Source organism: Dreissena polymorpha, chromosome 8, assembly GCF_020536995.1.
Source record: "Dreissena polymorpha isolate Duluth1 chromosome 8, UMN_Dpol_1.0, whole genome shotgun sequence".
NCBI classification, from domain to species: domain Eukaryota; kingdom Metazoa; phylum Mollusca; class Bivalvia; order Myida; family Dreissenidae; genus Dreissena; species Dreissena polymorpha.
Genome location: NC_068362.1, coordinates 25,119,569 through 25,146,660, shown reverse-complemented (window position 1 = coordinate 25,146,660; position 27,092 = coordinate 25,119,569). Strand labels below are relative to the sequence as shown.

Genomic DNA, 27,092 nt, shown 5'->3' with positions numbered 1-27,092 from the left:
GCTCCATGAGATACACATGCATGCCAAAATATGAAGTTGCTATCTTCAATATTGCAAAAGTAATCATAAAATGAGCGATTTTTGCCACATATATTTGACCTCTGACCTTGAAGGATGACCTTGACCTTTCACCACCCAAAATGTGCAGCTTCATGAGATACACATGCATGCCAAATATGAAGTTGCTATCTTCAATATAGCAAAAGTTATTGCAAAATGTTAAAGTTGGCGTAAACCAACAGACCAACCAACAGACCAACCAACCAACAGACAGGGCAAAAACAATATGTCCCCCACTACATGTACTATAGTGGGGGACATAAAAATCGTAGTGTGTTTCGGATTACTAATTATTATTCAGAATAAAAGTAACACAATATCTTAAAAAGTTATACTGCTTTATTAAATAACAATATCATGATACATAACACAACATATTTTAATGAATTGGTACATTAAATATACTTCCTTTTAGTTATAACACATTTAAGTCTTTTAACACATTTAAATGTACCGGTAGCACCTTTTCATCACATATTTATCGTCATTATATTATCATCATCCCTATGATAGCTTTTCTAACAAAACACAACCTAAATGCATGGAACATCTAGTATATCTATTACTGTTTATCCGAATACTATACATGTCCGAAATATGTACACTTTGGAATGCCTTACCTGTAGTAGTTTTACTTTTATAATCCAAATTTTTCTTGTTGTTATCGGGTTTAACAAACCTTATCAAATGTTTGTTAAAACCAGTTAATGCTTTCTCCATTATTGAATCGCCATTACTTGCAATTTGAATCGCCAGCTTTGAATTGAACGCGGGTTGAATGTTAAGTCCGCCATTTACAATGTCGAAGGTCATGACGCAGCAATTTAATTCTACTCGGATAATTTATATCATATTGAGAAAATGTGTTTTCTCAATGTTTATGTGTTGTATTATTACTTGTTAGTATAAAAAATGATCTGCGATTCCAGTTTATATAAGATGGGTGTTACTCGTAATTATCGGTAGATAAACAACTGATAAAACTCGCTGGACTTAGATCTACTATTGGATCTACGTAATTAATAGACCTTTGATCAATTTGGTTTTTACTTTAATTAATTTTGCCGACTTTCTTTAACCGTGCCGTCTGAAAAGTCTGCAAAAAACCTGCAATTATCGGATGGCCAATCAATTATCACGTAATCACTGCAGCTAATTACCCAGTTAGTGGGTACGCACTATTTAAACGGTGACATGTGCAGGGTTTTCCCCAGGCCATTTAATTTCGAAATCAGAGTCCCCAGGGCGCTTGAAATTTTCCGATCAGTGTATTTTTCAGTAAAAGAAAGTGGAGATTGTCCAAAAAAAATCAAGGTTTCTCTATCAGTGTATCAATATTCCCTGTTTTAAAAGAGCACTCGGTACCTACTTTCACAAGTTATCGCCATAAACACCACATGGGGTAATGGATAATCCACTGATAAGAGAATAGCATGACGCGCGTATCTATTATTCTAGCCACATTACACAGTCATTTAAATGCTGACAAGGATGTATATGGTAACTTTCCAGTCGTCAAACTGTGAAGTTCATCGTCAAATCGGTTACGCGAATGCTTAGGGCGGGGTTAGCTATCGACCATTATTTTTGATTGACGTTGGGCATGAAATAAGAGTTTATCGCAGCTTGATTAGCAAGAAGTTGTACCATTTACGTAATATAAAACCGGTTATTAGTACAGTACAGAACATTAAAGACGGTTTCGGGCATCATCATCACACCTTTTTACTGTAAACAAGTGTTACCTATGACTCATAATTAATACGAGAAATTAATTGCAAGTGGTAAACAATTAATTATTATAGCGAGTAAGTTGTGCAAATGACTCCCGGTTACAATTATGTGATAACAATTTAATTCCAGTAAATGTATATTTCATCATGTTCATTTATAGAACTGATTCACCTCGTTTTTCTGACATTTATTCGACTCGTAATGCGCTTAAACAAATTTTCGTTGAATTATTTACGCACACTTGTAAATGTTTCTTTCGATAATCGATAGTTAGAAGACTGATGATGGCAACCGGCCGTGATCCTCGTGGACAACGTGAATATCATGCATAATTCCGTCAAAACATTTATTCGACTCGTAAAGTGTTTAAACAAATTATCGTTAAATTTATAACGCAACGGTTAATATTTGTTGAAATCTCAAATGGGAATAATTAAATTTGTAATCCGAAACCCATTCCCGTAAGTCGATGTTAACGCGTTTTTAATCCGAAACACACTTCCGAATGTAAATGTTACCGCAACGTTTAATATTTTTGCTTCAAGTTGCAATTTTATTTTGTGTCGAATCTTTTTCTCAATTAAAAAGAGCGCGAAAATCATGCAGCATGTACAACATCGCGTCATTTGCATACAAACGTGCGTGTATTGAGCGTTTTAACAAGCACACAACAGGTCAGGGAATTGACCCATATTCAGAGGCAATATTTCATCAAATCTATAAATAGTCACTTAAAAAATGACAAGGTTTGTGTTAAAGAAATAATTGAGAGCTTTTATCGTAAATATTTACCAGAAAGAGATTGATAAAAACGGAATAAACGGGATTATCGGGTAATAAAAAGAAACTTGAAAGGTAGTTAGTATACAGTAATAGAGTTGGGTTGAAACGGATGTAATGGGGAATCGTTTGAGTCCGGATTTTACTATCTGTGCGGGAAAGTTTTAAAACAATTAAACAATATAAAAATATATTTTTAAATGACTGGGGGATTTTTTTTTTAAGAGTCATAGCGCACCAAATGACGTCTTTTGACACTGTTTTTCTTTGAGTTATAACGCACCACAGAACGTGAATTGACACGTTAAATTTAAAAAAAAATCAACGTCGGGAGGGGACACCCCTCCCAAACCACCCCTAGCAGCCCCGGGGCGCCTGACAAAAATCCTGTGGAAAGCACTGATGTGTATTGGAAGAGATGAGATAAGATAAACAACGCCCCGGGTATTCCCGCGATTATAGACCGAGTTTCAAATACTGAAACATTAATTTCAATTAGGAGCACAGCGGGATTTATTACCATGGAACTCGTGATGTAAACTGACTGAAGCACGGGTCAAATTTTCGACGCATCAAAATGACGCACAGCAGAAAAATGGGTTGCGTCAAAAATGAGTCATTTTTAATTTGCTCGCGTCAAAACGCAGGATTCTGCGTCTCTTGAAATCCCTGATTCTCATTTGAAAATTTTACGGAACATTTATTCTTGTCTTATATGTGTTATGATTTAAATATTAATTTGTCAAATGTCTTATATTCATTCATATTGTAGACGTACCTGTGAATTAAAAAACATAATTTTTATACGTATTAATTTTCTAAACAATTATCTTTTTTATACATGTACTACAGTATTTAAATAATTTATTATAACAATGTTTTTATTTTTTGGCATGCCCAGTAGCACACTGCTAACGCGGCGTTGCACGGCAGTCACTGATAAGAACAGAAATTGTCTGCATTTACCGACTAGGCTAAAGTAATACACGCCGCGGGAATTAGCGAACGCGGCGAAACGCCAAGCGTTTTATCGAGTTCACCTTGCTCTCTCAACGCCGCGTGAACACTCGATCGCTAGCAGGAAAAAAAACGCGGAGGGAGCGCGTTTTTGGGGGAAAACGCGTGGAGTGTACTGTACACTACGGGCGAGAAACAAACTTAATTGGCCAGACACATTAACTATGCTTACATGTACATGCTAATACAATCGGCGCACAATAAATTTATTATGATTTTAATTATTATTATAATTGTTCTTTCAAAATTTGTTAACTACATGTAACTAATAATATTAAAAAGATTTCATGATGCGTATCGACTCGGCATCATGTCGCGGATCGCGGCATGCCTCGGCGGACAGATGCGAAGTTTCGCTGCGAAATGCAACTTGCCGCCGCATACTGACGCGGCTTCAACGACTGACGCGGCATCGACTCGTTTCGCCTTGCAACCGCTGATCGCGAAATACGTTTGTTCCGCTTTGGCTGTACTGTATATCCCTTATGTGCTAATTAAAACAAATGCAAATGCATTTGTTTATAGTCTGATTAGACTCATATTCCATTGACTTTGACATTACCCCCTGATCACTGGGATATAAGTGGTCCGTTTATATTAGGCGTAGTTTGCAACCACCGCACATTGGCTTTTTTCCCTCACAGGTACACATTTATACTCCTGGGTTGCAGCGATTTTCCTCCTTCTTTATAAAGTACCGGTAAACGGTACTTTCCCAATCGAGCGAAAATTCCCAAATTCCCAATCGGCATCTGAAAAATCCCAATCGGCGTCCGAATTTTTTCTCAAAACGATCGAAAGTTTCATAACAAAACCTAACTTTCGGCGAGCGAACAAAGAAAATCGTATAGTTGTGTGCAACCACGCGCTCGATTAATATCGGGTTTTATTATTCAGCGCGTTCAATCAATAGAGTCGTTACTGTTTGCGGTTCTTTTGTCAGGCAGTTTGACGTCGGTTTGAAACCTTATCGTAGTTTGAAATGCCCTCCAGCACTGCCTCTGTGGAAAGGTTGTTCAGTCTATGAACAATCTTTGCACGACCAATCGGAACCGTCTATCACAGGACACATTGACAGCTCTAATGATGCCAGCAACTGAGTAATGATCAAACATCAAAGATTGTTGAAATTTTCAAAAAAATGAAAGAGAGAGACATTGCTTTATAAGAGATTAAAACAACTAGTAATTGATTTTGTGTCGTCTATATAATATTTTGTTATTTATATCAACTTTATTACTTTCAGTAATGGTCATTAAGGCATGCCTGCAAATGATTATTTTAATGGGTATGTTCAATTAAGTTTGAACTGTATGATGTATTCAAGACCCAAACTTCACGACGCAATTTTCCCAATTTAAGGATTTCACGACTCGATTTTTCCCAATTTTGAGGTTTTCACGACTCAATTTTTCCCAATTGGACCGGTACGGGTACTTTTCCCAATTGGACAAGGAAAATTGCTGGGTTGGGAGGAGCAAGCGTGGGATTAATTTTTTGCTCAGGAAAATTCCGTGGTCTGAGTGGGATTTGACCCAGGGACCTTCTGGGTCCTGAAATCTCAAATGGGAATAATTAAATTTGTAATCCGAAACCCATTCCTGTAAGTCAATGTTATTGCGTTTTTAATCCGAAACACACTTCCGAATGTAAATGTTAACTCAAGTGATTTTCTCAGTTCTCGGAACCAACACAATTTTTAGACAATAGATTGCAGTGGTGAAGTGGATACCATGTAACCTTAAGACCTTAACTACAGGCCTATCTCCCTAACCTCTGTCTGCTGCAAAATCATGGAGCACATCATGCACAGCCAGATAATGCAGCATATGGAAGACCTGAACATTCTGTCAGACGCACAGCATGGGTTCAGGAAGCGCCGGTCATGTGAGACGCAACTACTCCTGACCCTACAGGACCTCTCGTCAGCTCTTGACTACGGTGAGAAGATAGACGCCATCTTACTTGACTTCAGCAAGGCGTTCGACAAGGTTCCGCATGAACACCTTGCTGTGAAACTGAAGCACTACGGCATCAGTGGAAACGTTCTCACCTGGATTAAAAGCTTCCTCTCAAACCGAAGTCAACAGGTACAGGTCGAGGGTGTACAGTCAAAACCAGCACCAGTAACTTCAGGTGTCCCTCAAGGCTCGGTGTTAGGACCCTTGCTCTTCCTGGTGTACATCAACGACATGCCCTCCAAAGTTCAATCCACAACAAGGCTATTCGCGGATGACAGTCTTCTGTACAGAAAGATTAAGTCTCCAGAGGATGCACAGATACTGCAGAATGACCTCAATGCCCTCCAGGAATGGGAAACAACTTGGAAGATGTCCTTCAACCCAGACAAATGTGAGGTACTGAGAATCACAAGAAAGCGAACCCCGACTCAAGCAGACTACAGCATCCACGGGCACCAGCTGGCCTTAGTCAAGACAGGAAAGTACTTAGGCGTGACACTTGCCAGTGATCTTTCCTGGAAACCACACGTGAACAGCCGCACTAAGTCTGCCAATAACTCTCTCGCCTTCCTCCGCAGAAACCTCTCAAGCTGCCCCAAAGACATAAAGTTGCAGTGCTATAAGTCACTAGTCAGACCAGGGGTTTTTTTAGAAAGAGGGGAAGACGCTGGACGCTGGGTAAAAGGGGAAAATCGAGCGCGAAAGAGACATATTTGGGGAAAAAATAAAAACTGTTCATTTCAATGTCTATAACTCACCTACAGACTTCAGGGTTTTTTTTAAGAAAGAGGCATGTCTCTGGCCTTTTTGTTCTTAAACACATGAACAAGTATGATATTAAAGTCAAAGTCCTAAATAAAGTTGCAGGTGTAGATCTAGTAATGGGACATGTTTTCAACTGGGGCCGGGGAACGATGTCAATATTATGATTTCAATTTCATGATGAATGGGTTGACGATCTAGATCAGCTACAGTATTGGAAGGGAAAGGTGCGGCAGCTGCCGATTGTCTACTTTCACTTTCACAATAATCCGACAGTATTAATCGATGTTGATTACATGTACCTCCGAATCCTGCTGGGTTTCAACGGTTTTTGATGATTCATTCTTAAAAAATGCGTCAACTCAATTAATATTTTCTGAGTCCGAACGTTTTATTTTGTTCGTGTATGAACGCCAATTGTGAGACTTTTTCTGTTTTAACGTTTATATCTTGGCTTTCACATAACCCGGATAAAAATTTGACTGGTTTCCGGTAATTAATTGACAAAACACCCTTCTCGCGCAAGACAGGAATCCAGTAAAATAGTCACATGATTAATACGATTAGTTGCCCGGTTTCCATGACTTTATTTAAAGTTCACGTGCCGCGATTTAAAAATCCCGTAAAACACCTTTATTAATCGAATTTAAGGCATATCTAAACTATTTCGAACCTCACTTCATTTCAAATACGGTGTTATAAGCGAGACCGAATAGAACAAAGTCGCGATTTTTCACACATTCCGATGTTCTCGACATTTTCATTCAAACCGGGAGTGACGTCACATGCACTCAATAACGAACCGGCACTATAAAGCTTCGGACGAATTATCTCTCGAACGGATGTATTATCTCTCGAAACTTTAGTTAGAAAAATTGATGGAAAATGGAAAATAGAGATTATGATGAGTTTTCCGTTCAACCTAGCATGCATGAGTCAGAATTAAGCGACAGTTTGTCAGATTTTTTATGATTCTGACTCGGACAGCGAAGTTTATTTTGTCAATGCTCAAGATAACCATCGTGTTGGGAACACGGATTAGAAATACATATAACTGTGTTTCATGCTAGTGTCGGGGGAAAAATAATTTTTTGATTGTTATTTTACAGTACAAGCTTGTTGAATATGACTTGGTTACACAAAGCACTGGTTAATAATAAACAAATAAGAGCGGATACTTGCACCGGTTCTGAATGGGAAGGAATGTTAGTATTTCTAATGACATGAATTTTAATTTAAAACATTGTTTCCAGTTATAATAAAAGAGTTTAAGTGTGAACAATTATATTAATTCATTGATAAATACAACTTCCGTTAGAATCACATGATAATCAAAATAATAGCATGGTGTAGGCCCAAGTGGGCAGAGTGGGACTTTTATATGACATGGAGCTGCACCCCTTGGTTAGCTAACCACTCGTCTGATAGTAATACATTTTATGATTGTTTGTTGATATAATTGGGGTTATGCTAATCTCTTATCTAAAATCATGCGGTGTCTGCAATAATCAGCTGTGATATATCCACAGATAAGTCACATGTCATCAGCCAAATAGCCATAAACTCCATGACACTCTGTATGGACTAATACACAACAATGGTAACTGGGGTCAATTTGACTGGTAGCCATGGGAATTCTTGAAACATAAGAAACTTAGAAATCAATCATTGTCTATGTATATATTGTTGTCTGAGGCTATTAAAAACTGTACATTCGAGTAAAAAATGAAAGTTACCTTCTAGATCGTTACATTGTTTACATTGTTTACATAAACCGTTTGAGAAGTTGGAGAAGCTGAAAAATTGCTCAACTTGTATTTATGATAATACGCACAAAGTAAATTTAATTTTCGGCTAATTATAGGTGTTAACCGAACAGAACAAAGAACAGAACAGGCTAATTATAGGTGTTAACCTTTGATCGGCGTATACTATGTTTTAAGGTTTTGCATCTAATTGTATGAAACAATGGCCGTGGTGTCAAATTATATAAGAGCGAACGTCCGCCCTGTCAAACTTAGCGTTAGATCGATTGTCTGTGGGAGCGATTGTTCGGATACCCATTACAGAGAATGTCAAGCTGTTATTGTTTATGAAATCAATAAATTGTACTAATAATTACAATTTACACAAACCCTCCTCAATTTACATTTTTATCTGAATATTTCAATATAACATAATGGATGATGTTAGTAAATAATATTACTATTTTAAGTAATACCATTCCAATTCCATTTTAAAATGGCTTTTTATAATATGTGTAATAGACAGTAATTCAGTTGAGTTCAATATCAGAACAAGAATGTTATGTTTGATACTTTGTTGTTATTTAGCTGTAGCTTTGTTTGTTTATTTATCAAATAAAATGTATTTGTCATTTTGTATTTCGCTGTTCCACTTATAAACCTATTTGTTCTTAATAATAAGAGCAGGGTTGTAATTTATTTTTGTAACTAAGCCGTTAATACATACATGCGTATAATATATTATTAATCCATTTCTTACGAGTAACATCATCCTTGTCAAAACCGAATAGACCCTTGTTTCCCTTTCCGCACGATTTTTGCACCCGAAAAAAAAACAACACTAACAGTAGAATAACGATTGTCGTGCAAAACACACACACAGAAAAAGCACACGTTTTTTATAAAACTTGTATAAATGGAACTGTATTAACATAGCACGATATTGAGTGTCAATGTTGACATTAAGCGCGAGGTGTTCACGCTTCGATCCGTAATAACAATGGACAAGTTTCCGTGTCATGAGCGTTGAGTGCAAGTGACGTCACAGCCAAAATAGGTGGCGGAAATACCCGGGCGGTTTACGGAAAACAAGATCATCGTTTTTAGTATTTTAATATTTTTGCTATTTCTCTTGATGATACCACTTGTTTTAGAATATACATATTTATAAAATAGCATTTTTCGATATAAAATCGGCAGGGGACAAAAATTCCACTCGTCCGCTCGTATTGACGAGTGAAATTTTGAAAGGACGAGTGAATTTCCCTAAAGCTCTCGTCCTACAGGACGAGTGAAAAAAAAACTGATGTTAAAATATGTATTTTCTGACCAGTAAGACTCTTTTTCATTAAATAAAATCATTTCTTAAAGCATATCTATTCCGAAAGTAGATCGCGAATGAACCGGAAATCGTAATTGTAAATTTCATACAGCAGGTGCGCGTTGTTATGCGAGACTGTGTCCCGAGTAAATATTGGCTTTTTGGTGTAAACTTTGCGTGTCAATGTTGACAGGGAACCATCTGACTTCATTCACTGTAAGTTTTTTTTTTTTTAAAGAATTATTTTACTGCGAAGTACGGTTTTAAACCAGTCTGAATTTCATCTAAAAAATGTCTGACATACGAGCGCTCTTTAAAGGGGGCAGGAGCGATGTTCAACCATCCGAAATGTAAAGCACGCAAGCATTAGAAAAAGGAAAAAACAAATTTGTCTTTATTTATTTATTTTGTGTTCCTCATAAATAAAGTAAGTTAACATTTCTTCTGTGATCAGCTGGCATGAATAACTAAGTAAGCAGCATTTTAGCAGTGATATAGGAAACATTGTTTGTCATATCAGTCCTTTGCAATCTTTCTTTCACACATATTTGAAGGACAAGTGCATGTGTTTGCAGGACGAGTGAAAATTTTAATGCACTTGTCCTGCAGGACGAGTGCAATTTATAAATATTTTTGTCCCCTGATCGGCACTGGACCTTTTAGAGCTATATATAGAATCACTGGGATTCCCAGATTTGAGTGTTCGTCGGGAGAGAGAGAGAGAGAGAGCGAGATCGTTGTACATAGTACAAATTCGATAAGTGTCGACTTCCCAAAAGAAAAAAAAACATTTCTTTGAGGGTAAAATATTATATTTTGGTGAAAAATTATATTTTTGGAGGGGAAATGGTATTTTTAGGGGAAAAATTCTGGTAGGGGAAGACGCCGAATATCGGCGTCACTTTCTTAGTAAAAAAACCCCCTGTAGACCTGTCCTCGACTACGCATCAGCAGCTTGGGACCCTCACACACAGGCATGTATTTAAGAGTTAGAGGCTGTACAGCGAAGAGCAGCGCGATTCATCACAGGCAACTACAGGACTACAAGCAGCGCCCGTCTGTAGATCTGCCGTGGAATCATATGGAATTCTATGGAAATCGTTAGATGGAATTCCGTGGAGTATTGGCACTAACTTTCCATCCGATTCCATGCAATCAATGGAAAAGTGAAAAAAAAACAGAAGAGGGACTTGATATGGGATGGAATTCCATAAAATGCCGTGGAATTCCATAGAATTCCGTGGCATTCCATATAATGCCGTGGAAATCCATAGAATGCCGTGGAATTCCATAGAATGCCGTGGAATTCCATAGAATGCCGTGGAATTCCATAGAACGCCGTGGAATTCCATAGAACGCCGTGGAATTCCATAGAATGCCGTGGAATTCCATAGAATTATATGGAATTCCGTGAAAAGCTATGGAATTTAATAAAAAGCTGAAATAAAATAGAAAAAAACAGATTATAGATCAAAGGCATTTTATCGATTTTGAAAAACAAATGTGAATGTAACTAAAGGTTTCATCATAGAAGTTAAACAAGAACAAGATCTGGCATCAATCATTAACCACACACATGCAGTCACAGTACATATTCAAAAATGAGTGGTTTTACATTTTCATAAAGTACCAACTCTCTTAACCACAGGCATGCATGCACACATTCAAAAACACATCCATAAACATGCCCGCATATACAGGTGAGAAAAGAAAAACTTATAAAAGGCACAATATAAAACATAGAAGTAGAATTTTACATTTCTCTTATGACAAGTATACTTCCTTTCTCACATATGTTCATAAACACACACAATTACAAGCACACACACATCACGCACAATTGTTATAGAGTTTTTTCTCATAAGTTTTAACGTTCAACAACTGTTCCTTATTAATTCTAGAACACTTTCAGTATGATAACAGAAGTTCAGTTCTAGTTGATGTGTTCCAGTACAATTCTAGAAAAGTTCCGAAGGTTAACTTCAAATATTTAAGTCTGAAACCAACTTTCTAGAAAACAAATTCCCATGCAGACAGCCAGTATTCAAGTACTGGGCATAGTTAATAATAATACATAACAAATTAACAACTGTTGTAATTTTTTTATTTATTATACTATGCTCAGTACTATTAAACACGGACTTTATTCAATTATCCAAATTCCTAAATTAAAAAAAAAACAAATAAATTAAGACAAAAAACAAACACAAAATACAATTCACAAAATAAATAACTGGTCTTTTTTATACAAGAAGTAACCAAAATAAAACATGTCACCAGCCACAGACTGCCAGGCTTAACACAGAGGCTAGTTTTTAAAAATGTTTGTCCAAGTCTTCCACTTCCATTTTCCTCTTCTTCTGAGAATATTGATCACCAGTCACTGCCTCTGGGTCCTTTTTGGTATGAGGTACATGTGCTCTACAGAATAAAAAATCATAAAAATGTCTAAAGCAAAGAGTTATTTACATTCAAACTATAACAAGAGATTGCAAAGCAATAATGGTCCCCTACCTGTTAAACTTCACTATTTTAAGTTTGTTAAATATATTTGTTGACATAGCAACCAAAATTCTTGCATTATAAACAACATGAAATGACGTGCAAAATGTCCTTATTGTCATCTGTTCATGTTTCAAGTTTCATGAAAAAATACTTAAAACTTTTTAAAGTTATCCCAGGATCCAGAAAAGTGTAACTGACTTACTGTAGACCGATATATTGAATTCCAAAAAGACAAAATACTTTCAGGTGGTTAACATTAAATAACTTATCTAGCCCAGGGCATGACAATATTTACCATGAATTTGTGGCCCTGTAAGTCCTCTAGGTAAATGAGCTTAAAGAGCCGCTTTGCTGTTGGATTATTTCCCTGCCAAACTCTGCAGTATCTTCCATCAACTGGTCAATGGTAATTAAAGCACATAATGAAAATGTATAGGGAACGTAATTCATGAATTGTTTTAAATATTAAGTTGTTAAATGGCCTTTAGAAAGAGAACTAAAAACGAAGTGAATACATCGCAAAGCACTAAGCATAACTTAATTTGTTGGTATGATTAGTACAAATTTATTATTGCTATAATTAGAATGATGTGTAATTCTATTGGTATGAAAATGCACACTCAGATACCCAAAAACCAATTCCATTGGTTTAATTTTTTATTTACAAGCAAATACGTTGAATTGATATTCCCCGCCAATATGCTTCTGGACACATAAGTATTATATTTGACACTCAAACAAGCATTTTTTAAAGATACAAAGGGCCATAACCCCGTTTTTAACAGATGGTGAACAATTCCATTTGGTGTGCATCATCCTCTTATCAATATATATACTCGAACCAGGTTTCAATGAAATCCGCCAAAGCACTTCCAGGATATAGCTATGGACGGATGGAAAGACGGACAGACGGAAGGATGGAAGGACGGACAGACAACGCCAAAACAATATCCCTCCGCCTATGGCGAGGGATAATAATAAACATTAACACCATTAATGAGCATTGAGTGCTCACCATGCACAGTATAAAACTTCCTTAGCCTCAGTTCCATAACCTTGCATGATAAAATTCTGATACTACATTTTACGTTATTAATTTCTCCACATAGGTCTTATTACATGTACTTCCTTTTTCAACCTGCAAACTCCACTAAGTGAAAATTTGGTGAAAATTTGGGTGACAGCTGCTTTTAAACTATATTTGCCATACTAAAACCTCAAATATCACATAAAAAGGTCTACAATAATGTCATAAGAAGATTAAATTTAAAGGAATATTTAGAAATAATAAAAATCACAAACCTTCAGTTGTTGTTCTATTCCTAGACAGACTGCTCAAACAATGTATGCATCACTCTTTAGCAATATTTCATGTCACTTTCCAAATGATATAAATACATAAGTATTTTAAGAAAGTGTTTTTAATGGAAAAACTCATGAACTCTTCTGTTTGTTAAATTTCTTTAACTTTATTTTAACAAGTTAAACCAGTACATTGTCCACCATGTTTCATGTTTCAATCTAACAGGTAAACTTTCTGTATTTGAATTCAGCCAATTAGAAAAGGCTGTTATATCTTATAACCAATAGATTTGCAGCAAACATACCCAACATCTGATGCAAAGCACACGCTGGGGTTATCAGATAGATTGTTATTTGACAACCTGGACTGGCTGAGTTTGATATTGAGAAAAAACAGTGTGTATACCACTTGGACAGGGTTAAGGAATTTAAACTTGTAGAAATTGCTTTGAAAGTAACAACTACTCCTACTTCTGCAGAACTACTACTTTAATTACTACAGCATCAACAACACCACCAACAACAACACCACCATCAACAACAGCAACAATAACAGCAGCAACAACAACAGCAACAGCAGCATTTTAAAACATTTTTAGAAATTTCTTGACCATATTTTGTCCTTGAAATGTTCTAAAAAGGTTCTTGAAATTATTGGAACAGTTTCAGTCCTAAGCCATTTTCCACAAATGTTCTGGATTTATTCTAAAAAAACTGTTTTGGAACAATTCCAGAACATACGTTTTAGAACACAAATATGGAACAGTTCCAGAAGTGTTCCAATTTCTAGAACAAATTTATAATTGTCTTTATTGCATTTTCTTTTAAATACAAAATACATGATGCAAATAAATTCATACATGTATTAAACTACAAATACATTTCAGACAACCAGCGAAAATTTTCTAAGTTATTTTCCATTGATTTCCATCCAAGAAAATGTATAAGTTATTTTCCATAATGATTTCCGTTGAAAAAAAATGGCTAAGTCCAACTTTCCATGGTGTTTTCCATACATTCCGTGGAAATGCATGGAATTTTAGTCGAGATTCCGTGGAATTCCATAACAGCTTCAGATGGAAAATTGGCAAGTGGATGGAATTCCATCAAATTCCATGGATTTCCATCGATTTCCGTAGAATTCCATAATATTTTCTATGGAATTCCATAGAAAAGTGCTAATGACTATGGCAGATCTACAGACGAGTGACTAGCCAGATGATTGCAGACCTTGGGCTACCTACCCTAGAACTCCGTCGCCAGCACTCTAAACTCCTGATGATGTATCGGATCACATATGGTCTTCTCGACATTCCAGCCACCGATCCTCTCCGGCGATCCATCACATCTACAAGAGGACGTGGTCTCGAAGACATGGATGGTGCAGTGGTCCGTTACTGGATTCCCTACTGCAGAACAGACACCTACCGCCACTCTTTCTTTATCTCTGGAGCTCGATTGTGGAACCAGCTACCAAAGCACCTCACAGTTCTACAGACCCCAGAGTCATTCAGGGAAGGACTGGCCGGCTTCCAATTCAAACATTGAGCTTTCCTGACTGGTAGGGTTCGGCTGAAAACAAATATGTGCTCAACTAGACGACAAATAATTGTTTTTCGATCAGATAACTTTTTGATCATATGTTTATTTGTGAATGTATAAAAATGTCAAGAATCAGAATGATTATTTCAATCTGTGATGGATCAATAAACATGGTAAATTTATATTGGGAACTGTCAGATTCTACAATGCGCTAATTGATATTTAATTTATTTGCGCACCATGAGTTATTCTTCAGTGAGTTACAATACCCCGTCGGGACCCTCAAAGCGCTCCGAAATCAATAGAGCGTTAACTTTGGTACAAATACATAACAAAATGGCTGACACATGTAAACAGAGTTTGGAAACTCATTTTTACTAAGGTGAAAGTGACCTATAAGGCATTCATACCTGATTAAATAATTAGTTAAACGTTAATTTTAGCATTTTATTTACGTGTTGTGGGACATTACCTGTTTAAATCGCATTTTCCACGGCAAAATACACAACAGTTGTAAAAGCTCGATCAACATGCATAGAAACCGGGCACGTGCAGTATTTGGTGACAGCGATAATGACGTATTAAAATGAGCACGAATCCAATGAGAAGACACGAAAGTATGAGAATGAGGCATACATATTATAAATATTAAATGTTTTATTCTTTTAACTGCACTCTCACGATCACCTTGTATATAACAAATGTACGAGTATGCTCCAGAGTGAGATTAGTACATCACATGGAAGAAGAAGACACCTTAAGACACCAAGTACTGCTCTTCTGACTTGTGCGGTTACTAAAATTGTGCAATTCGAGAGAGTGAATTTAAGCGTGACCAACAGGAAACTGCGTTATCAAATCAAAGCATTAACCGTACCACAAAAGGGTTACACTCATCAGGCTGCAAATGGAAGTTGAAACAAGATACAAGAAACAAGATACAAACTTTTATTTCAAGTCGGTTAACAATAAATAACAGTATAACATTAGCTATGTATAGCTATTGACCGACACATACAAATGGTAATATGGTTATGTACAAGGCATAAATAAATAAATAAATTTCATATTTCTTGTTATAATATCAAAGGTAGCTATATGGTTTAGGTTTACTAACAAAGCACATGATAATAACTTAGCAACTATAAATAACTTAGCAACTATATAATAACTTAGCAGCTATATAAAAGATATAAACACATAAAAAAATAAATAAAAACATAATTATTTACTTAAAGGATTTACAATAGTTATGATTAAGCTTATATATAAAAAAGCATATATCACAGTGTGCATGAAACATAGGAAACAAGCAAGCAACAAGCAGCCAAAATTTTAGCAACTTAAACAAGCAAGCAACAAAAAGTCAAAATTAAAGCACTTACATATTTAATGAAAGTATATTTTACTTAATAATGATTTAACTTACATATTTATATTAAAATCAGGTTCGTTGCGTGAGTAAAATGAAAAGCGTATATCACAGTGTGCATGCAACACAAAAGCAAGCAAGCAACAAAATCTAAAAAATGTAGCACCTTAAACGAGCTAGCGACAAAAAGCCAAATAAAAAGATTTTTTTAAGCAACTAACATATTTAATAATCAGTATCGTTGCATGAACACACATATATCACAACTAGTATGCATGAAAACATAGAGCATGCAAGCAACAACAGAAAAGCCAAATTTAGCAACTATGTTTGATACACGCAATAGGAGCAGCGGCAGCTCTCACCTTCCCATGAGCTAACCAAACTGGAGAACTGGTTGAAATGTAATTGGTCCCTGAAATGTTGGGGTTGAGAGTTCCACAGTTTGGCAGCCCCGAAACGGAAAGAGTTGATGCCGTAACTTGATGTTCTTACTTGGGGGATTTCAGCAGTTCTGGTGTATCTAAAAGAATAGGAATTAGATTTAAGATTTACAAGGTCATTAAGATAAATGGGAGTTTGATTATTGACTATTTTAAATGTTTCCAAAATAATTGATCTTAGTCTCCTAATTTTTAATGAATGCAATTTTGACTTATTCAATAAATCGTCATAAGTTGAAACATAATCGTCATAAATAAATCTTAATGCTCTCTCTTGATTTTTTTCCATTTTTTTGTATTTAGTTTAAACGATAATATAATTGCATCCCATTTTCTATTTAAACATTTAAAAATGTAGCATTATATTTGTAAATGCCCTTCAATAAAGATGAAAATTTGCTCTAAGTAATAATTCTTAAAAATACAGTATTTTAGAACTTTTCTTTTTTTCGTCGTTTGAGGTTGACGGTGCCTTTAAGTATAGTATACTATACCGTAGTTGCAATAATCCAACTCCCAGCTATTGACCCTCCGGGTCCTGGGATGTACGTTTGTACTCATAAAAGCTCATAGCATTCAAGAAAAACTACCTTTAAGTATTTATAACTTAAAATTACATGTTTGATTATCAATTAAGATGTAATATAAAAAGCTTAAGCCGAAAAAGCGATTTCAACTGAAATAGTTTTGCAAATATTCGGCCAGGCCAGACTACCTTATTTAAATCGTATCGTCTGAAAAAAATCTACTAATGGACACCCACTTATGTTTTACCCTGTAATCAGTATACCGTGCCTTTAATTCAGTTAAAAGGTTATGCATTTTTGTTGGAGCAGATTACTGGACCTTATCAACAGTTTCGCAGTTGGGTATGGAAATTGTCATATGCATCACATTTGTAATTAATGGATAATAAAAAAAGTGTTCCACAAAGCAGCTACATGTAATTTATACTTAACAGGGCCTTTTCACGTTTTGGTAAATTGACAAAATAAAACAAAAACTTATTTCAGATTCGAAAATTTTCGTTTTAGTTATGATATTTGTAAGGAAACAGTAATACTGAACATTAACCATGCTCTCAAATTGCCAATATATGCATATATTACATCTTTTGAAGATTTAAAAGCTTGAAAGTTATAAAGTGTTGCAACGCGAAACGATTGAATAATTTGATGAGTTCTGCTGTCGTCGTTGAAAACATCCCTAAAAGATCAGAAAATGTAGCCGACCAAGTTTTAAGTGTTATATCAGATTTAAATAACAATGACTTCGTACAAGAAAATTATTTGACCAAAAATAAAGACTCTGTTATAATTCTATATCATGAAAATCAAATTTTAGATCTTAAGCAAAAATGTGAAGGAAACAGCGGAAGTGTTATCGGAATCGACAGGACATTTAACATCGGCAGGTTTTATGTTACAGTGTTGTCTTTTAAAAATCAGTCAGTCACAAGAAGAAAAAACAACCAATTTCCAATCACAATGGGCCCTTTATGTTTACAATTTAATGGACAGGAACACGCATATCAAACCTTCTTTGATCATATTCGAAATGAATTAGGTACTGACAACTTTACGTTTGGAACGGACGACGAAACAGCTATGAGAAACGCACTTCAGAAAAGATTCCTGAAGTCGACTGTGCTTCTATGTACAAAACATTTAAAGGACATTTAAATAATACATCGGATGCAAAAGGAGGGCATGAGTGAACCAACACAAAACAAGTGAATAATTACATTTTCCATCCTTCAAGAGGATTAGTATTAAGTGCCGACGACGTTCAATTTAGCCAGCGAGCAGATGACGTAAAACAAAAACAAATATCACAACTATGGACAAATAACAATGCCGAATCCATCAACAACCGACTTAAACAAGAAACTCAACACAAAATCTTATCAATCCAAAGTGCAATCGAGTGTATTTCGAACATTATAAAAGCTCACATGAACGACTTATGCAGGGCACTTTATGGATCCGGAAATTACTTATTATTTGGTGAATAGAGAAAACACTTAATGAACGAAGCTGCTTGGAGAAATAAAAACCCAGATGAAAAAAACGCAATTTTCAACAGGTTTCTGAGGCGATCGTATCTTAAACCAATTAGCACAGGCTTTACTTTATCCCGTAATGGAACTCTGAAATTAAGAACTCCACGGCACAATTCATGCAAGAATCCGGTCAGCGAAAACGTCCGACTGCAGAACGAACGACCACAATCAAATTTAAATAATGTTCAAGATATTTTTCATTGAGTGTCGGTTGAAAGGACGGACGAATTGACTGACGGACGAACGAGCGGACGGATGAAGGGACCGACGAACAGACAAAAGAAGGAACGCACGAACGAACGAAGAAACGAATGGACGAATGAAGGAACGAACGGACGAACGAAAGAAGGGACGAACGAACGGACATAAGTAGGCACGAACGTAGGTACGAAGGAGCGGACGTAAAAACGACTGAACAAACGAACGAACTAACGAACGAAAGAAGGAACGGGCGTACCTACGAACGTACTGACGAATTGACGAACGGACGGAAGGACGGACGAACAAACGGACAGACGGACGAATGGTAGAAGGGACGAACGGACGAATGAGGGACGAACGAAGGAACGGGCGGAGGAACGGACGCACGAAGGAACGAACGGACGGACGAAGGAACGGACGGACGAACAAAGGAACGGAAGAACGTTAAGACCGACAGACGAACGAACGAACGAACAAAGGAACTGATTGAGGAAGGACAAACGAACGGACGGACGAACAAACGGTATAACGAAGGAACGAACGGTCGAACGCACGAAGGAACGAACGAAGGAACGGACGGACGGATGAACGAACGAACGGATGGACGGACAAAGGAAAGAACGAACGGACGCACGTACGGGCCGACAGACGAAAGAATGAAAGCGTCGAAGGAACGGACGGACGAATAAACGGCATAACGAAGGAACGAACGGACGCACGGAGGAACGGACGAACGAAAGAACGGACGAACGAACGGAGGAACGTGCGGACGAAGAAGCGGACGCATGACCGTTCCGACCGACTGACGGGCGAACGAACGGACGGACGAAGAGACGAAGGACAGACGAACGAACGGCAGAACGAAGGAACGAACGGACGGACGCGCGAAGTAACGGACGATCGAACGGACGAACAAACGAAGGACCGGGCTGACGAACGAAAAATATGGACCAACGGACGGGCGAATGAACAAACGTACGGACGAAGGGACGAACGAACGGACCGACGAACAAACGTCCGCACGAACGTACAAACGGCATAACGAAGGAACGAACGGAAGAACGAACAGACCGACGGAGGAACGAAAGAAGGTACGGACGGACGAAAATTTCAAGCCAAAATTACCTGTGCCCATTGCATTGCGACTGCTCCCGCCCTGACCTGGCACTGACTTCGTCGATTTCAGTCCCAGCAGAACCTAACCTGTGGTACTCTACAAAACACTACAGGAAGAGGAAGCTGGAGGCTGAGCAGGCAGGGGAGTTCCGGGTACAGTACAACAAGAAGTTGCCATACCGCAGCTGTAATAGACGAATTCTTCCAACAGAAGTCCAAGCAAGAAGTGCTGGTGCCCGTTGCACCGACACCATTAGTACGATTTGTGACTGATCCCGCCCCTGACCTGGCACTGATTTCGTCGATTTCAGTCCCAGCAGAACCTTACTTGTCGTACTCTAAAAGGCACTACAGGAAGAGGAAGCTGGAGGCTGAGCAGGCAGTGGAGTTCTGGAGACAGTACAACAAGAAGCTGTCATACCGCACCTGTAATAGACGAATTATTCCATCAGATAAGTTCAAGCCAGAAGTGCCGGTGCCCATTGCACCGGCACCATTAGTACGATTTGTGACTGCTCCCGCCCCTGACCTGGCACTGACTTCGTCGATTTCAGTCCGAGCAGAACCTTACTTGCCGTACTCTACAAAGCACTACAGGAAGAGGAAGCTGTTGGCTGAGCAGGCAGGGGAGTTCCGGAGACAGTACAACAAGAAGCTTAATCATCCGGTTCTGTGCTTTGGACTATAAATATCAACTGTGAAAGTAACAATGAAAAAAAAACATCTTAATGCTGCCTAGCCTTTATTGAGCATTACACAGTGATTAATTCTTTTGTGTTTTGCTTATATAAAAGCTAGAAGGTCCCAAGCCCTCATGGTACATGTCATAAGTAGTGACACATGCCTTGAAAAGCAGAGGGAGAATCAATTGTGTTAGATGAAGCATTAAAAAAACAACAGTGCCCATCACACAAACATGATGTAAACTAATTACTTTTACAAGACGTGTGTACAATAAATGTATATTTTGGGCGATTTTGGAGGATTTGGGTAGATTTAGGTAGTTTAATAGGCAGGCAGTTGGAGTTGAGTTTTGAAATTGGATAGTATGGCAACAAACAAATAAACATAAAAAGTGTAAATCAAGTTTGATCTAAAGGACAATAACATATACTACAACGATAGCATGCATGACCACAATTTATTCAATAGCAGAATAGTCAGAAAATAAATCAACTTGTACGTGGTGTGTAACCCATATTTATTCAAGTAATTTCTTATTAGGAAATTACATATTGTCACGAGTTAAAATGAAGCATTTATAAATAAAAGTGCCCGTCACACAAACATGATTTTTTAAGCTTTGTGTAGATTTAGGTCAATTTTGGGTAGATTTCGTAAGATTTGGGTAGATTTAGATAGCTGAATGGGCAAGCAGTTCGAGTTGATTGTTAAAACTGCTGAAAACGGCAACAAACAAATAAACATAAAAATGTAAAACACGTTTGATCTAAAGGACAATAACTTATACTACAGCGATTACATGTATGACCACAGTTTATTGGGTAGCCAGAACATAAATCAATTAGCGAAGTGGTGTGTAACCTATATCTGATGTTTATTGGGGAATTTCACAGGTGGATAGCGTGTGGCTATGATATTAATGAGTGAAAACATCATTTTGAATGATAAATAATCAAACTATAACGAACAATTAACTTTTCTGAAAAAAAAAAAAAAAAATTAATATATATGCAACAAGGTATCATAGAAACACGCTAACCACCTGCATGTGGAAAATTACATATCGAGTCGAGTAAAGATGAAGAATTAAAAAAACAATAGTGCCCATCTCACAAACGTGATGTAAAATATTTATTTGTATACATTTTGTGTACATTTGGGTCAATGACGGGAAGATATTGTCAGATTTTGGTAGATTTGGGTGGTTGAATACATGTAGGCAGACAGTTCGAGTTTATTGTGGAAAATGTTAAGTATGGCAACAAACAAGTCAACTTTAAAATGTGAAACAAATCTTCAGGACAGTAACATATACTACAACGACAACATTTATGACCAAAGTATATTGGGTATCGGATATTGGGTCCTAGTGGCCAGAACAGAAATCAATTTGTAAGTGGTGGGTAACCTATATTTATTAAAAGTAATTTTATTTGGAAATACAATATTGTCACGCGTAAAGATGAAGCATTACACAAAAAACAGTGCCCATCACACACACATGATGTAAATAATTATTTTTACAAAGATTTATGTAGATTTGGATCAATTTGGGAAGATTTGGGTAGATTTGTGTAATTCGTGTTTTCAGAATGTTGACACATTCTTTGAACAAATTCTGTCTGAAGATTTGCAAAATAAACAGCACGCCTGCATGTGAACATCTTGGAACACCAAGTAAAACGACGCTTTAATAATAAACGACCCAGATTATATCCCCAACTAAATAACCGAAATTGCTTGGGGCCGAATCAATCTGCTTATATAACAATAACAATATTTTTTTTGTGTTCACGCAATAAGAAAACTAACGAGAAAAAATCATGACAATATTGTTCGTTTTTTTTTTAGTAGACTTTCAGCATCTAGATCTAAATCATTTGCCATTTGCAATAATCATTAAAATAGGGTAAAAATCGTTGATATAATACAAGGATACGGGCTTGCATTCCTCACGAGCATGTTTACATCGTACTGCGCATGCGCAGAACCTGTTGTTTTCCTGTAAATCTTAACTTTCTCACGGTCTTGCAATTCTCACGCGACAACGGTGTTTATAATCATTGTTGCGCGTTGCATCGATATTTATGTAAGTGATGCATGTTTTCACCAAACAAAATAGGCATTTAACAGAAATTTAAACAAACAGGTTCGTATGGCATGTTCTTTTTATATGTACAATGATTTAAGTCTGGTCACATCAGGTCTGACACACAGGGACATTTAATAAAAATTCTCTACATACTACAAATATATATACAAAGGATACAACTGCACAATTTCCAGCACAACACCATGATCTGAACAAAAGCAAAATAATTGCTTCCAACAGCAATAGTTGCGCCAAATAAACAATATAACAATAGCCAAGACATTTATCTTTCAGAATATAACTATCTTTAGAGCAGTTAATGCGTAAATAGTTTTCTTTAAAACAAAAGTTTCATTATAAACTGTAAAATTTTCGAACTCGGACAAAAGTGTGCACAACCACTTTGACATATTTTGTTCCATAATTTAATAATACTGAGCATTTAAGCAAAATTTACCGTGTTTTATAATCAATATATAATTTATGAATCAAAGTAGACAACTTTTATGATGGCATGTAACTGCATATGTGTAAAACACCGTAAATCTTATTTTTTTACATTATCTACAATCTTCAAGCATGTGTACATGCAAGTTGTTAAGTAATGTAACACGCAACGTGATTGGTTAGCTGTTTCATGCAGTGGCGAATTAACCAATCAAATTGCATGTTTGAAATACATGAAGTGTAATATCTAAAATGAAAGTAGACTATTGTTATTGTGACTCGAAGTGATTTTATACGAATTTCGAGCAAAATATCACAGTTAATTGTAATTATGTTATATTAAACTATAAACAGAAACTAGCACATGAATATGCACGTTCAAAAGGGGTTAGTTTTAAAGGAATATGGAAATTACAACTAGAATTATCAGTTTTCAGTTGTGCACACTTGTGTCGCAGTTAGGATTTTTGAGCTTTTTTTTGCATGAAAGGTATCGTTTTAATTTAATGAATGATCGTAGTTTATTGCCAAGCGTATTATTTTCTGAAAGATGAATGTCTCTGCCTTTGGTATACCGTTTATTTTGTGTAATTAATGCTTTTTGAAGAGATTTTTTTGCTTTTGTTCAGACCATGGTGTTGTGCAGAAAATTTGACAGTTTTATCCCTTGTATACTGTTATATAGTATGTAGGTTTTTTTCTTAAAGATCCCTGTGGTCTAACACATCGACTATCATCTGATTATTACATTTTTCTCACAAGTACGAATGGTGTCGAGCGCGACACGACTTTTTGTAAACACTATTTCAAAGTCATGCTAAATATTTCACGACTGGTAAATTATTAAATAGACGACATATTGGTTCAGAAATTCGATGGAGTGCTTCGCAAGTGGCAATCATTTTGCAGTGTCTTATAATAAAACATTTTGTCACCCACTTACCTGATATTGCTTCGTTAGCCATATTTCTTTTCGTCAGAAGGATACGGTGCTCTTGTCAGAAGTATAACATTTTGACGGTGAGCGGTATAGTTGTGGTAATCGCCCTATCATCGTGCTATATATTGTTGGCGTTCATTATCAAAGTAGGGACATGTCATTAAGTAATGTTTGTCTGTACATAGCTGGTTTGCATTGCATAGGTGGCATAGACATTCATCAAAAGGGATGCCGTCATAACGGCCAGTTTCTACAGGGAGGGAATGGTTGGCGGTGCGGAATCGATAAATGTACGAGGATGCTTCAGTGTCTATTTTGGTAAGGTATTGCTTAAGTACGTGGTTTCTTTTAAATCTACTGTAAATTCGCCATTTATTACTTATTTGTAATTCAGCGTGCCAGGTTTTTTTGAATTGGTCTATACACGTTTGCTTGATGAGTAAGTGGATATTATTGTGTGTTATGTGTGCTTGGTTATCCCATATGTCAGGCCTTCCAGCGGAAGTAAGGATTTCTTTGATTTTATTTAACCATTTAAAATATTGATTAGGCGTTGATAGCATGTGTTTATAAATCAGGAAGGACATTTTGCTTTCTTTGCCTGAAACAATTCTACTCCAGAAGGATATCATTCTGGTTTTTATGTTAATGCTGAGTCGTTAGCGACCTAATTCACCATATAAAAAATTTATTGGTGTTGACATACGTCATTTTGTATTTTTTCTCATGAAGTCTTTGTGTACTTTTTCTAATATTTCTAAATTGTCATAACCAAAGACTTCAGAGCCGTAAGTGAGTATAGGCAGAACAGTGTGGTCAAAGAGTTTAATTGTTAGGTCAATGGGTAGATTTGCATTGTTTGTATGGGTCCAAAGAAGGTGCATGGCTTTTGCTGCTTGTTCTTTAACATGTTTACGTGCATTCAAGAAAGAGCCATTACTAGAAAAAGTTATTCCTAGATAATGATGTGTATTTGTAATTTCTGTGCTATTGTTGCCACATTTAAATTGGAAATTCCTTGTTTGTCTTGCGCCAAAGACAACTATTATTGTTTTGTTTAAATTGACATCAAGGTGCCAGTTTTTACAACAATTATTAAACGTATCGAGACTCTTTTGTAGATCTTCAGCTGTATTGGATACAATGACCGTATCGTCTGCGTACAGAAGGATCAGGAGCCAAAGCCATGATACTGCAGTATTGGGATCACCAAGTCCAATCCCATTGGATCCATTTGATTGCAGGTATGAATGTATGTCATTATAGAATAACGAAAAAGCACTGGCGATAGATTTTCGCCTTGTCTGACCCCAATTTCTGATAAAAAGAACTCAGAGTATGAACTGTTACAGGAGATACATGATTTTATGTTATTATAAATATTTTGAATGACCCTAATAAAGTTACCATTGATATGTGTGTCAAGTAATTTATGCCAAAGTCCAGTTCTCCACACTTTTTCGAACGCCTGCGAGAAATCTATAAATGTGCAGAATACTATTTGTTTGCGTTTTTTAGGATATCAATTAGAGCATGTAAAGTAAAAATATGGTCTGCACAGGAGTAGCCCTTGCGGAGGCCAGCCTGGTTTTCGTCTAGTATATTATTTAGTTCTAAAAAGGAGTTCAGCCTTTGGGTTAAGACTGAAGTAAAAAGTTTCCCCAAACAGCCAAGGATTGTTATAGGTCTATAGTTACTCGGTACATTGGGGCTGCGTTTGTTTTTGAAAATGGGTATTATAAATCCCTCAAGCCATGTCAGATGGATAATCCCTGATTGTAACACACAGTTAAATAGTTTACAATAAAACGGAAGCATTATATCTTTTGTAGACTTAATGTATTCATTAAGTATTTGGTCAGATGGGCTAGGTGCTTTAGAATTTTGTAATTTTGTTATACATTTGAGTATTTCGCTTTCAGTTACTTCTGCATTTAGGAAATCATTTGTATCAGGGATGCTTTCAGATTCATAGTTGAAACGATCATCATAAATAGAGGAAGTATTGATCTCTTTAAAATGTTCAAAAAATAGCCCAGTAGATTGATAGTTTGTTTCTTTAGCTTTGGTTTTAAGACTTCTAAGGAATTTACAGTATCGTTTGGGGCTTTTTTCATTCATCACCCTTAGTTTAACACTGGAATACTGTTTTTCTCTTTCCATGTAGAAATTAATTGTTCTTTTATAGTTTTTACTAGCATTTTGATTTGCAGTTTAGTATCATGGCTTTTCGAGTTATTGTATCTTGCTTTAGCCTCATGATACTAATGTATCTGTGGCAGCTTTGTGAAAAATTCTCTGTAATTAATGTGTTATATAATCTAGGGTTTGCTGTGACTGGGGTAAGGTGTTAAGGCTAGAATATATTTCATCAAGCCTTGACAAGTCAATGTTGCTAATGAATTGGGCTGATTGGTGAGGTTGCCAAGGGGGGTAATTTGGTGTTTTTGGTTTGTCTGATTTTTTCACATGGGGCAGAGTAAGTTCAATTTCCCAAGATAAAGCATTATGTCCATCAGAGTACAGTGGGTCAGTCTTTATAATTTCAAAGTTATTTATAAAGCTAAAACTTTCAGCTGTTGCTAGCACATAATCAATTACTGAATTGTCTCTGCATATAATCAATTACTGATTTTTCTCTAACTGTATAGGCGCCGGTGGTTTTGTCCTTAAACAATCTGCCATTTAATATAAAAATGTTATTAATTTTACAAATGTCAAGTAGTAAGAAGCCATGTGAATTGGTGTGTTTGTCCATGGAGTTTCTGGTCAAAGGATTGACATATTTTTTGGAAGAGTGTGTTTGTAAAGATCGTTTTGCAGTTCAGGGTCAATTCCAAAAAGTTCATTAGTATGATGGTCGGGTAAGGTGTAGTCTCTAAGTGTGCCTACCCTGCTATTCGCATCACCAGCTAGGAAAACATACTTGCAGTTATTGCAATATGTGATTACTTCATCCTCTAGAATGCTCAATTTGTCAGTGTTAAAGAAGCGTGAGTTTTAAGG

The 27,092-nt window shown here is 36.5% G+C and overlaps 1 protein-coding gene across 4 annotated transcripts in view; it reads right to left on the bottom strand.

Annotated features, from left to right (window-relative positions):
* Positions 1 to 15,571, bottom strand: part of LOC127841630 (uncharacterized) — a 66,363-nt gene extending 50,792 nt beyond the window's left edge. For 2 of the 4 annotated variants that reach the window (XM_052370609.1, XM_052370612.1), the window contains exons 1-2: positions 15,202 to 15,571; positions 14,432 to 14,759 (exon numbers count right to left, since the gene is read on the bottom strand). In XM_052370609.1, coding sequence (XP_052226569.1) covers positions 14,432 to 14,563 — 132 coding nt within the window. In that variant the 5' untranslated portion in view covers positions 14,564 to 14,759; positions 15,202 to 15,571. The remainder of the gene's footprint in view (positions 1 to 14,431; positions 14,760 to 15,201) is intronic. The other 2 variants (XM_052370610.1, XM_052370611.1) reach the window with 2 other exon arrangements.
* Between the last annotated feature and the right edge of the window lie 11,521 nt (positions 15,572 to 27,092).